Source organism: Piliocolobus tephrosceles, chromosome 11 (genome assembly GCF_002776525.5).
Source record: "Piliocolobus tephrosceles isolate RC106 chromosome 11, ASM277652v3, whole genome shotgun sequence".
Lineage (NCBI taxonomy): Eukaryota > Metazoa > Chordata > Mammalia > Primates > Cercopithecidae > Piliocolobus > Piliocolobus tephrosceles.
Window position 1 is genome coordinate 64,719,560 of NC_045444.1, and position 13,358 is coordinate 64,732,917.

At 39.3% G+C, this 13,358-nt stretch overlaps 1 protein-coding gene across 1 annotated transcript in view; it reads right to left on the reverse strand.

The window, feature by feature from the left end:
• Window positions 1-13,358, reverse strand: part of TTN (titin) — a 272,956-nt gene that overhangs the window by 172,793 nt on the left and 86,805 nt on the right. The window contains exons 78-98 of the mRNA XM_026454265.1: window positions 13,045-13,323; window positions 12,643-12,924; window positions 12,212-12,490; window positions 11,822-12,109; window positions 11,353-11,631; window positions 10,980-11,258; window positions 10,607-10,885; window positions 10,184-10,471; window positions 9,756-10,043; window positions 8,148-8,429; window positions 7,645-7,923; window positions 6,952-7,233; window positions 6,557-6,835; window positions 5,761-6,048; window positions 5,374-5,652; window positions 4,982-5,260; window positions 4,611-4,889; window positions 3,726-4,013; window positions 3,299-3,586; window positions 2,232-2,522; window positions 191-478 (exon numbers count right to left, since the gene is read on the reverse strand). Of these exons, the coding sequence (XP_026310050.1) occupies window positions 191-478; window positions 2,232-2,522; window positions 3,299-3,586; window positions 3,726-4,013; window positions 4,611-4,889; window positions 4,982-5,260; window positions 5,374-5,652; window positions 5,761-6,048; window positions 6,557-6,835; window positions 6,952-7,233; window positions 7,645-7,923; window positions 8,148-8,429; window positions 9,756-10,043; window positions 10,184-10,471; window positions 10,607-10,885; window positions 10,980-11,258; window positions 11,353-11,631; window positions 11,822-12,109; window positions 12,212-12,490; window positions 12,643-12,924; window positions 13,045-13,323 (5,943 nt within the window). The remainder of the gene's footprint in view (window positions 1-190; window positions 479-2,231; window positions 2,523-3,298; window positions 3,587-3,725; window positions 4,014-4,610; window positions 4,890-4,981; window positions 5,261-5,373; window positions 5,653-5,760; window positions 6,049-6,556; window positions 6,836-6,951; window positions 7,234-7,644; window positions 7,924-8,147; window positions 8,430-9,755; window positions 10,044-10,183; window positions 10,472-10,606; window positions 10,886-10,979; window positions 11,259-11,352; window positions 11,632-11,821; window positions 12,110-12,211; window positions 12,491-12,642; window positions 12,925-13,044; window positions 13,324-13,358) is intronic.

Genomic DNA, 13,358 nt, shown 5'->3' on the forward strand with positions numbered 1-13,358 from the left:
ATACTTTGTATTGACATTATTTCTGTTAAATTATCTAATATTTCAATTATAATAAGGAGCCTACAAATTGCAGATGAGCAACAACTGATATTTCTAAAAATCTGATTCCATTTCTAGTGAAACTGTAATAGGCAAATAAACATGAGTGGTGGCTGGCTTGAACTGCATAATACTTTTGAGGTGTCTGTACCTTTAATGGTCACTTTTGATTTGGTAGTGTCACTTCCAGCCACATTTGAAGCTTTACACACATAATCTCCCGAATCTGCTTTAGCCACATCTCTGAGTTCCAGTACAGCTGTCCCACTAGCAAAGCTGAAGCTGCATCTGTCTGAAGGCTTTATTTCCCTGCCAGCCTTCAACCACTGGATCCTAATTGGCTCAGATCCCTGGACATGGCAGCTGAGCTGCACGTATTCTCCTTCACTCACTGTTACTGGAGTAAGGTGCTGATCAAATACAGGTGGCTTCTTAGGTTCTGGAATTGAAAAGGTATTTTCATGAGGAACATAAAGGCAAAAAAAGTATTAAATTCCACAAGAGAAACAAATAAAGAGAAAACCAGTTTTGCCTCTACAAGGTAACACTCGTTGCTGTAGTAGAACAGAATTATGTGTCTGGTTTATTCCTCTCTAAAGACAGTAGTTTAAATTTGTTGGATTTTTAAAAACGATAAAGGTTTAAAAACGAGCAAAGAACATATGACATGCTGCCCACAAATTGCCCCAGCATCTGTGTCCTGACTAAGCACTGCAGACATTGGCAGTTACTATAAACTTCTTTGCCATGTAGCACACTATTAATTCTCTCAAACCTGTGTACAGCTGCGTTTTTGCTGAACCCTGAAAATGAAGGGCTTATTTGGGAATTCTGCTTATCTCCAGCAGCAGTGATTGCTACCCTCTAGGAAAGAAAGCTAGCATCTGAGTAATACATGAGCCCACATATTTATATGTGATTTTCTCTGATGTTCATCTTTAGCTATTAAATGGAGCCACAGTAGCATTTAAAATCCAATCTTAGCCCAAAGGAATTAGGAGTTGAAGCTCAGTGTTTAAGTGAAGACCAATGATGAAGACATCGATGAGTAACATGATAGGAAGGCCATGTACAACTCAGTAGTATATAATGATTTTGTTCAATGGTTCTGAGACCTGTACCTAGAAAGAATAAGGCCATTTTTTTTGTTATTGCAAAGATTAAAACTTCTGATGTCTACCCTTTAAAAAATTTTACAAATAGCTTCAGAATTCTATAGAAAGCATTTATCTGCCCATGGTAAAACCATCATGAATGTAAATCATGAATATAAGCCACTGCTAAGTATGTGTTTTTCATTTTATTAAATGTGTTTTAAAACTAAATGCATCTAAGTTCCATTAAATGAGTGATGAAATTGGAATTTTAAGACAACTCAGTGATATTTACTTATGAGTAATATCAGCCTATTAATAATAACTTACTATCTGTGCACTGTGAGATAATCCACCAGATCATAAGAGTTGGTAATTAATTCCAAGCTGCTCTAAGAGGTTAGTTTTTAATGTGATTTTGATGAAGCTATGTTGTAATTACTGGAAGCCGTTACAGTGAAGAGAAACAGATAAAGATACCCTTAAACAACATAGTCTATTTCATTGTCTCAAGCTATGATTGTGTATTTAAATACATCTTCCACAATGATATGCAATGTTTTCTACCCATTATTTTTCTTTTTGGGCAAATGTTACCCTATTGTCTGGGATTAATATTTGTTTGCAGGTCCAAAGCTTTGGGCAATATACGTTAAACAACAATCCTTTAGAAATACACTTAGAAAGGAGAAAGTTTCAGACTGTGATATAATGTATAACTCAATAATAGTCAAGTTAGTGTGATATTTGGTGATGAACATTAGAAAAAATTCAAAACAAATGTACTTCATAAAAATACATGTGTCACGTATGCACACATTTCAGAGTATGCTGAAACTTCTAACTACCTAAGGGAATTTGGGGATATGATTTAGAAACCTAAGATATTAGTCCATTAAACGACACCTCCTTCGGAAAGACACATAATTAAATTACAATAATTTATATTTTTAGTAAACATGTGGAGTGATGCACAGTTAAATAATGTGTATTTGTATTTGTTATAACTTACATGGTCAAGATATCATAAGAAATGCACATGGCTATATAACAGGCAGTGAAGAAAAACAGCAGGTTGGGGCTGTGAGGATAACTCACCTTTGATGACAATTGAAGATGTGCACAGAGCAGAGCCTGCATCATTGGACACTTTGCATGTGTACAAACCCGCGTCGTTCATGCCTGCTTTCCTGACTTGCAGCACTAACGTGTTGTTCTTGAATGTTATTTCACAGTTAGAAGTCGGTTGTATCTCTATATTATTTTTGTACCAGGCAACAGTTATAGGTTGGGAACCAGCCACACGTCCCTCAAGTTTAAAAGAATTCCCTTCTGTTTCTTCTACTGTCTCTGAGAGTTTTTTAGTGAAACTTGGTGGGATGAGCCGCTCTGTAAGAAATTGCAAGGATATGTGAAGTAGAATCCAGAAGCAGATTACTAATATGAAGCTTTTCAAGGAAAACATCTCATATTTTTAGTTAAAAATCAAGGCTAACCAACTAAATACACTATATCAGTGTATGTTCCTAAACATTTCAGTCTCCTTCTACCAGCTTATTCTAAACTGTTCTTTGACTTACAAGGTGCGTGATAAGAAATAACTCACGGTCATTTACAGAATCACAAATCTGTAAAAAGAAGGGGTAGTCTCAGTATCATATGGAATATATAAAGTTTTAGAAATATAGATTATAAGCTGGGTGTGGTAGCTCATGCCTGTAATCCCAGCACTTTGGGAGGCCAAGGTGGGTGGATCACTTGACGTCAGGAGCTCCAGACCAACCTGGCCAACATGGTGAAACCCCGTTTCTACCAAAAATTACAAAAATTAGTTGGGCATGGTGGTGGGTGCCCGTAATCCCACCTACTCAGGAGGCTGAGGCATGAGAATCACTTGAACCCAGGAGGCAGAGGTTGCAGCGAGCTGAGATCATGCCACTGTACTCCAGCCTGGGTGACAGAGTGAGACCCTGTCTCGAGAAAAGAAAGAAATACAGATTTAAAAAATGACTTCTTCTCTAGATAAACTTATTTCCTCTTAAACATTTTCTTTTCATTTGTTTAAAAATGTCCTAAACTGCATTCATCATCATAAAAACTACACCTTCAGGATATACTACAAAATGATTACACTTTTGTGGGATCACTTATAAAATAAACGATACCTTTTATATTCAGCTGAGCTGTGCAAGAGTCTTTTCCCACTTCATTCACAGCATAGCAGGTATATCGTCCAGAATCTCCTTTGTCTACTTTGAGGACTGTCAGGCGGGCGCTGTTTTCTAGATAACTAATCTGGTAGTTTCCGCCACTTCGTATCTCTCTGTTGTCTTTGGCCCAGCTGACCTTTATCGGTTGTGTGCCCATGACGTGGCACTCAAAGTCAGCACTTTCTCCCACCACAGCATCCACAGGGGCAAGAGGGATGTCAAAGAAGGGTGGGTTCTTCCCCTCTAATAGTAGAGCAGAAAGACAAGGTTTCAGGCTCAATATCTGGACCATGTCAGTTTACTGAAACAGAGATTTCTCCCTAATTTCACATTTGATTACAATACTTTAATTCTAGAAATAAAAGTTTAAGAATCCACAAACCTGTAAGAATGAGCCGGGCACTAGAAGAAGCAGAGCCTATAGGGTTTGTAGCTGTGCAAGAATACTGGCCTGCAAGGCTCCGGTCAGTTTTAAAAATATTGAGTGTGGCTGTATTGTCCAAAAATGATGTTTGTACATTTGGGCTGTCTTTCAATGGCTTGCCATCTTTATACCAAGACACAGAGATAGGTTCTGATCCACTTATGGCACAATCAAAAACAACTGGCAGTCCAACTGTTTCTTGAACATCTCTCAATTGTCGAGAAAATGATGGTGGAAGTTTTTGCTCTGTAGGAACAGAATAAAAGTAACAAACACTTTAATTTACTAAATTCTCTTCTCACAATTATATATATATACAAAATGCACGTATATATGTGATTTCTTTTAAAAATCAGGAATTATTAACGTCTCTTGAATTAACTTGGAGATAAAGAAAAGCACATCGATTTCTGGAGCAAAAGTACCACTCTGAGACCAACCCTTACGCACAGTAGGTGCAAAACAATCTGAAAACCAGTAAAGCAATTGGTTGGCTGAAGGCCTGTCTCTGGGCAAGCAGCAGATTCCTGTAATTTTAAAGACTGCCTTCTAGCAATTTGCATGAGATACTTATGGGGTGGAATTAAAAATACATGATCACTTTTAAAAAAAGATTTAATTATAGAAGCAAATGATTGCATAATCCTTCCAATGAAAGATTTAGTCATATTATCTCTCTCTGTAAAATCCACAGAAAAAGATAAGCCACTGACTATAAGTAGGATTACTTAAGCAGAATATTAAGACTTTGGAAAGATTTTCCTAAAAACAAGGCCTCCAAGACATTTTAAATCTTGTTCAAAAGAAACACAAATTCGTTCACTTTAAAAATATTGCCATCACCTTGAACGGTAAGGAAAGTTGATGCAGAAACTTCTCCCACGCTGTTTTCAGCTTTGCAGATATATTCTCCACTATCATTAATATCAACCTGGTTGAAAACCAGTGTAGCAACATTATTCCTAAAATGCATTTTGTAGGTCGTAGTGGGTCTCAATTTTGTATCTCCTTTATACCAGGATACCCCAATTTCAGGGGTTCCAGCAAGCTGGCATTGTAGAGAGGCAGAATCTCCAACAGACACCTTAACTGGCTCCAGCTGCTTGACAAAATACGGTGGTTCTGCAGCCAAGAGAGATAATCAATCAGTCATGAAGGAGATGGGCCAGATCATCGACTGCCTACAAAGGTAAGAATGTGCAATCATGACAAACCTAGTATGAGTATTTGTGCTGAACAGGAATCTTTTCCAGAAGCATTTTCAATGTAGCAGTTGTATTGTCCTGCATCCTCTACTGTGCTACTTGGAATTTCCAGGATTGCTGATTTTTCAGTTGTAGTTATATTACACCTCTGAGAAGGAGTTACATTTATGCCATTTTTCTTCCAGACAACCAAAATGGGAGGAGTTCCAGTGAATGTACCCTCTAGGATCAGGGCTTTTCCTTTCTCTATGCTGTAATCATTCAGCCTTTTCACAAATTTGGCTGGGGCTAAAGTGACCAAATTGAAAATATATCAATTGAAAATATCAAACACACATACATAGAGACATAAACACATCTAATTACTAACCATATAAATCTAGAAGAGCAGTCTGACAAACCTTTTATGTAGAGATGTGTTGTACAAGAAGCCTTGCCAGCTTCATTGCTAACTATGCAAGTATATTCTCCACTTTGTGATGTATCTACATCGAACAATTCCAGTTCAGCAACTGAATCCTCCAAGGACACGTTGCATCTGTCCCCTGGTACTACTTCACTGCTACCCTTGAACCAGCTAACATTGAAAGGAGGTGTTCCTTTTACGATACTGGTGAAAGTTACATTGGTCCCAGTTAAAACATCCATGGGATCAGGTTTCTGAACAAAAGATGGTGGTTCTAAACACAAAAGCACATATCAGAAAAGGTTTAGATTTGTGAATTGTTGTGACAAACATGCTTAATAAACTGTGAAATGCAGTTCATTTTACTGTTTTGTAAACTGACCTCTCACAGTCAAAGGAGCACTACATTCATCAGAACCAGCCATATTAGTAGCTATACATGTGTAGTCACCACTGTCTGATTCTTCCAGCATGTTCACAGTTAAAGCACAAGTATTATCTGTCAGGGTGGTCTGGTATTTCCTTCCACTGCTGATCTCATTTCCTTCATGGAACCAGGAGACAGAGATTGGAGGTGACCCATAGACTTTACACTCCATTACAACTGAGGAACCAGACAGACCATTTGTCTCTTTCAATTTTCTTGTGAATGAAGGAGGAATGGTTCGGTCTGAATGTGATACAAAAAAAAGCAAAAACAAAGCACAACAATTATAAAATGACTTGAAGAGAGAACTGTCTTCTTGATGGAATATCCCTAGATCCATTTGGCTCTTTTGTGAGGGTATTAAAAAATCCTCTATGGGTTCACACTATCAAAAGCTTGGAGAATCAGTGGGCAGAATGTGATGGTTGACTTGCTAGGGATTTTATTCTCTCTTTGCCATGAAGCATTATGTGGTGAATTATTTCAGCATAAAGGAAGACTGCTTTAACCTTATCCAGGGACTATTTTTCATTCCTATCATCATTTTGGAAATTCCTCAAAAAGAAAGGGATATAACTTTTGAATGTGGTTTTCTTCTAATTCTACAGATGGTATTGCCTCTGAATTTGCTGATTCAGAAGATGTAAGACTCATGTTATCCTATAGAAGATGGAACAACCAATATACATTTATGAAAATCAGGAAATGCATTATTATAATGATGAAGGAAAAGCCCAAGAAATCAACCAACCTGAAACCTGCACTGAAGCTGTGCAGCTGTCTTTACCAACAGGGTTCTGCACCTCAAAACTGTATACCCCACTGTCACTCGGTGCCACCTTGATGATCTTAAGGCCAGATACTTTGTTGAAGAAGCTTATTTTGTATTTGTTGTCACTTGTTAGTTCTTTTCCATCCTTAAACCACTTAGTACTGAGTTCAGGGGTGCCAGCTACTGTGCACTCCAAGGTACAGGTGTCTCCCGTGGTAACTTTTATGGATTCTGGCTTTTCTACAATTGTTGCAGGCTCTGGAATGAAATGTAATAGATACCCACATTTTAAATTCAAATTGAAAAACTAAAGAAAACACAGATCCTGGTGAGTGTGTGCCCTGTATCTGTGATAACATCGTCTTCGTACTAACCGAGAATGGATAGCATGGCGAAGCACTCTTGCATCCCAGCATCATTTTTGATCTGACAAGTGTATTTTCCAGCACTGGCTGGTTCCACTCTTGAAAACTGTAAGGTTGCAATGTTTTCTGAATAAGAAATCCATGTGTTGTCACTTTCTCTAACGACTTCCCCCTTATCTTTGAACCACACCACTGAAATGGGCTCAGCGCCTTCAATGATAGTCTGCAGCTGAACTTCTTTACCAACGACAGTAGTAATGTCACTGAGCTTCTTCACAAAGCTTGGTGGTGCTGATGAAAAAAGAGGAAAGCCTGGGTTTTAAAATGTGTGGGACTGACAGCATTTTGCTCAAATCATGAATGCTAGGAATCAAACTAGTGATAATGTATCATTTCCATTTAAGAGGCATTTTTGGTCGATGCGAGCAGGGACACATTAAAGTTTATATTCAGTAGGAAAGTGGAATATCTCATCCACTCCAGCTTTCTTAATCCAATGAAAACCTAATGACATCATTATCTAAAAGGATATTTAGTAGGATTTAGAAATGGGATGCAGACTAAACAGAAAAGGACTTGGAAAGGAAACAAAGGGAAAGTGGAATAGGCTGCTAGTGATAAGATTGAGCTAGGGTGAAGGGGGCAACAGACTATTACAATTAGAAGGGAAGTAGTGAGCAAAGAGAATGCAGTCCATCTAACCTTTGAGAGTGATGGAACCAATGCAAGTGTCACTCCCCACATCGTTTGTGGCTTTACACTGATATTCCCCAATGTCTGCAGCATCAACATTCAGGATGTGAATACTGGTAAGGAAATTCTCAGACATTATCTTGTACTTCTTGCCGCTCCTAAGTTCTCTCTTGTCTTTATGCCAAGAAACATGAAATGGGGGCGTGCCCTGAAGCTCACATTCAAGGTGAACATCAGTTCCTTTCAGTGTCTCGACAGGATGAGGCTTTTTGCGGAAAATGGGTGGTTCTAAAATTGGAAAAAAGGAAGATACGGATGTATTATGTAAGTATATAGTTAAAAGTAAGAATGAGTCTTCCACTCCATCGGAGATAGAGTGAAAAAAACACTTTCAATTCTTTACTGTGTCCTTTCCCAATTTTAAAACATCGTTGGAGAGTCAAACAGGGAGTTAAGAGGACAATTAAAGAGGAGGCTAACGTGAAAAATACACAGGTGGGGAGAGCTCTGACCTTTAACTTTTAAGGACGTGCTGCTGCTGGCACTGCCTGCTGCATTGTGGGCCTCACAGGTGTAGTCTCCACTGTCTTCAACACTGAGATTGTGCATTTCCAGCACAGCCACCGAGTCAACAAATGACATTCTGAATTTACTGCTCTCTTGAATTTCAGTCTCATCCTTGTACCATAAAACTTTGATTTCTGGAGACCCGCCGATTTTGCATTCATACCTTGTGAATTCATCCTGTTTCACAATTCTTGAAGGTTCTAGCTTCTTAATGAACCTGGGTGGTTCTATGGAAACAAAAGGAAACACAAAGGGTAAGGGATGGAAAAGATGCATATAATTCAAAATGAGGTGGAAAAAATAATCTTTGCTAGAGAGGTCTTTAGCTCTGGAAATCAAATTTATGCAGTTCAAGGAAGAAGAGTTAAATGAAACCTAAATAGAAAATTTCTAAAATAAAATACACTTGTTTTTGTAAGCATCCACATCAAGTATTATTACTAAAGGAAGGAGAAAAAGACGTTACTCTCTAATGTGCTGTTCTCTCCCCAGCAAAAGAGTCCCTTCTCTAGTGCCAAGATCAGAGGTAATAGCATGTATCTGTCAGTGGAAGCCCTCTGAGGTCCACGGGGAATGAGAGTTTGGTTACTGTCCTGTATGTGAACCAGTGGAGAACTATTTCCTAAGGCTGCAATGCTATCAGTTACATAGCATGAAGAGCCAGAATGGCAAAATGGGTCAGATATCCTAATATTTTTAAAATGCCATTTTCCTCTTATAGGTGTTAAATGGATATTTCTTCAACCTTCATAATTTTCCTCTGAAGTGTGTGAGAGTAATGCTTTCCTCATTAATTGAAGCAAAAAATTCAGGCATAGGGAAGTGAAAATGATTAGCTATATGTCATAGAGCAAATGGGCTGCTAAATCTATTTATATTTTAATTTCAAGATATGTATAAACCACCACACCATAAAAACCCTTAAAAATACTCTAATGGACTTGGCTAGCAGTCCATTGAGTAAACTATTTAATTTCTAACACTAGCAGCTATAAACATGTGGCAGAAACACATGACTACCTTCCATAACACCAGATACTGATCTACCTACTCCTCAGCCGCTGACCTCCACTATTATTTAAGTGGGGCTAGTAGAGGAAAGTAAGTTGAACTTATCATTCTCATCTCAATTCTCCTTGAAGGGCTTGATAGTTTGGAGTTTTGCTATGCCTTAGAGGGACAAAATCCATTCATTTACTAAGTACTGTGGAAAACAAGTCATTTGCAACAACTTCGCTTTTTTCTCCTATGATAACGCCTTTCAAACTAGGATTTTCTCGCAATTTTGTAGAGTTGTGGTTATCTCTCTCTAGTCTCTATTTTTAACCTCTTAAAATGGACTTTTGGTCCATGTTTTCCTAGTTTTTAAAAAATTTTTTTAAAGTAATAAAAAAATACTTGTCTCCATTTGGAAGGTCCTTGATCCACTTGATCCATTTTAATCACTAAGCCCTGGTCCTAAACATAGCTCTCTCTCAAGCACACCCACCCTCCTATATTTTAAGATACTGAAAATGTAAAAGAGATCTTGCTCCTTCAACTCTAACAAGTACCTTGGACACCCAGCTGAGCAGAACAAGAGTCTTTTCCAGCGACGTTGCTTGCATAGCAGGTGTACTGCCCGGCATCGCCTTTGCCTACTTTGAGAACTGTCAGAGTGGCAGTATTTTCTACCAAAGTCATCTTGTAGTTGCCCCCAGGGCGTATCTCTCGGTTATCTTTGGCCCAAGTGATTTTGATTGGTGCAGTCCCAGTTACGTGACATTTAAAAGTACCACTTTCTCCAAGAGCAAGATCTACTGATACAGGCTTTAGATCAAAGAAAGGAGGCACTTCATGCTCTGAAAAGAATGAAGACGAACATGGTGATTTTGATTTCCATGCTCTCATATGCACAGCAGAAACTAAATGGCACCAGCCTTTTGGTGGCCTGGAGCAGTGAAGCTGCTTTACAATGAAGAGGGTAGTGTGAGTTACTCACCTGAGAGAATGAGCTTGGCACTGGATGAAGCGGTCCCAAGAGGATTAGAAGCAGAGCAATTATACTGCCCTACGTGGCTCTGGTCAGTTTGTAAAATCTGAAGAGTTGCTACATTATGAACAAAAGATGTCTGCAAATTAGCATCATCTTTCAAAAGAACCCCATCCTTGTACCAAGACACTTGAAGAGGTTCTGAGCCATTGATGCGGCATTCAAATGCAACTGGGAAGCCTAGAGTCTCATGAACGTCTTTCAGTTTTCTTGCAAAGGAAGGTGGAAGTTTGCGCTCTGTAAAGAAGTTACAGATAATCCTTATTTACAAGTGAGAAAGCATCCACAACATATTTCAATCCATGAAAATTTTGATGTTTTTAAGAAAATGAATCTGTCCACACACACTAGGTTAAACAACACCATCATCACCTTTGATAACAAGCACAGCTGAAGAAGCGACTGCCCCCACACTGTTCTCTGCCTTGCACGAATATTCTCCCACATCACTGTGATCCACTTTGTTGATTACCAAGGAAGCAATGTTATTTTTGAATTGCATTTTATATGCAGGAGCTGATCGTAGCTTTGTGTGTTCTTTATACCAAGAAATTCTAATTTCTGGAGTTCCATCCACTTTACACTGTAAAGTTGCAGGTTCTCCAATGGCTGCTTCCACATGTTCCAGAGGTTCGATGAAGTATGGTGGTTCTATGGTACAAAGGATGGTAATCAGTCAGTCATGCCATGTAAAAGAGGATGTTTGAAGTGAAAGAGCAATAAAAAGAGGTAGCTGTCAACACACCTAAGACAGACACCAGAGCTTCACAGATATCTTGACCGGCCTCATTCTCTATCAGGCAGCTGTACTGTGCATAATCCTCTATTGTGCTCTCAAGAATTTCCAGTATGGTAGATTTTTCTGTCATAGTAATACTGCATCTCTCAGATTGTGAAAGAAGATACTCGTCCTTTATCCAGCTCACTGAGATTGGAGGTGTGCCAGTGTATGTGGCCTCGAGAACTATGGGGCTTCCTGTCTCAACACTGAAATCAGCCAGTCTTTTCACAAAGGTGGCTGGTTCTATAAGGAGAAAACACGAGGGTAAAATTCATGTCTTCTAATGAAGACTGAAGAGAAATTTTAAAAGATGCACATATTGGGGGAAAGAGCAAACCTTTCACAAAAAGATGTGTGGTACAGGAAGCACTGCCAGCATCATTAGTAACGAGGCAAGAATAGTCTCCACTTTGCAATGGCTGCACCTCAAACAACTCCAGTTCTGTGACAAAATCTTCCAGGGAGATGTTGCATGACTCCCCAGGCACCAGTTCCCTGCTGCCTTTAAACCACTTGACCTTGAAAGGAGGGGTGCCTCTGATGACACTGGTGAATGTGAGGCTCATTCCAGGCAAAACTTCCACAGAATCGGGGGTTTGTTCAAAAGATGGTGGTTCTAGATATTGCAAGGTGGAAGGGGAGATTAAGAGAAGAAAGAAATCCAAGTGAGAAGTGCTTTTGCTCCTTAAAAAAAGGGAGCTAAGATTAAACATGAAGACAAAATAAAGAAACTCCAGGGAAGGCAGACATCACATCCGCATGAAAGAGATGTTAGAGAAGCAGCAGCTTTTTCCCTGCACACTGACCTTGCACAGTCAGGACTGCTGAGCACTCGTCGGAACCAGCTACGTTGGCAGCCACACACGTGTATATGCCTGTGTCGGAGGGCTCCAACAAGCTCAGATTCAAAGTACAGACGTTTTCCGAAAAGCTGGACTGACATTTGGGCCCACTAACAATCTCATTTCCGTCCTGAAACCAGCCAACTGAAATAGGGGCCGAACCAGAGACTCGGCACTCCAAAACAATTGAGGCCCCCAGGATGGCATTCACGTCTTTCAGCTTGCGGATGAAGGAAGGAGGCACAATCCGATCTATGTGGGGAAGGGTAGTTTTGCGTTTAAAGAGAAGTTTTATTCTGTGCCCCTCCACCCCATGGAAATATTGTATATGCACAAAAATCTCATTCTACTCACCAGAAACATGGACAGATACAGTGCAGTTACTTTTGCCAACACTGTTTTTCACTTCAAAGCTATATAACCCTTTGTCACTCATTTCTGCAGAGGGGATTTTAAGGGAAGCCACTTTATTGATGAATGTAATGTGATGTTTGCTGTCTGCAGACAATTCTCTTCCATCTTTGAACCACTTGGCTGAGAGTTCGGGTGTTCCAGTCACTACACATTCTAATGCAAAAGGATTTCCAGTAGTTACAGTCATGGGTTCTGGCTTCTCTATGATTCTGGCTGGTTCTAAAAGAAGAAGTATTTTGCATTGAAAACAAAGTCACGTTTCAAACTCAAGAGTACAATCACTGTTTTACTGGATAAGAGGAATATTTGAGGAAAATGATCATGGATCAATTAACTTGATTTTTTTTCTCTGGCTGTGCTTTGCTACTAACCTAGTACAGTCAAGACTGCAGAGCATTCTCTCATTCCAGCATCGTTTTTGATTTGGCATATATATTTTCCAGAATTAGATGCTTCTGGACTTCCCAGCTGGAGGGTTGCAATGTTATCAATGAATGAAATCCTGGTGTTCTCACTTTCTCTAATGACTTCACCTTTATCTTTCAGCCAGACAACAGAAATTGGTTGGAAGCCCTCCACTATGGCCCGTAACTCAACAGCATCCCCAATAAGTGTTGAGGTGTCACTTAGCTTTTTCACGAATCGTGGCGGTTCTGATGAAAGAAATTTGTGGTTAGAGGAAAAAATGTGAGAATCATGGCCACACAAGTTATTAGTTAGGCAAGAACAGATAGAAGTAAGGGGCATATATTTTTGTGCCCATGTATACAAACCTTTGAACTTGACAGAGCAAGAACACGTGTCACTTCCCACCTCGTTAGTAGCTTTGCAGTGATATTCCCCAATATCGGAGGCTTCAAGGTTAAGGATATGAAGACTTGTATCAAAATTTTTCGAAGTGATTTTAAATTTCTTGCTGCTTCTAACTTGCTTTCGATCTTTAACCCATACTACTTCAAATGGGGGAGTTCCCGAAATTTCACATTGTAGAATCACATCAGAACCTTTAAGAGCTCCTACTGGAGAAGGCTTCTGGGTGAAAACAGGAGGTGCTACCAGAAAAAAGAAGATAAACAATGAGAACACG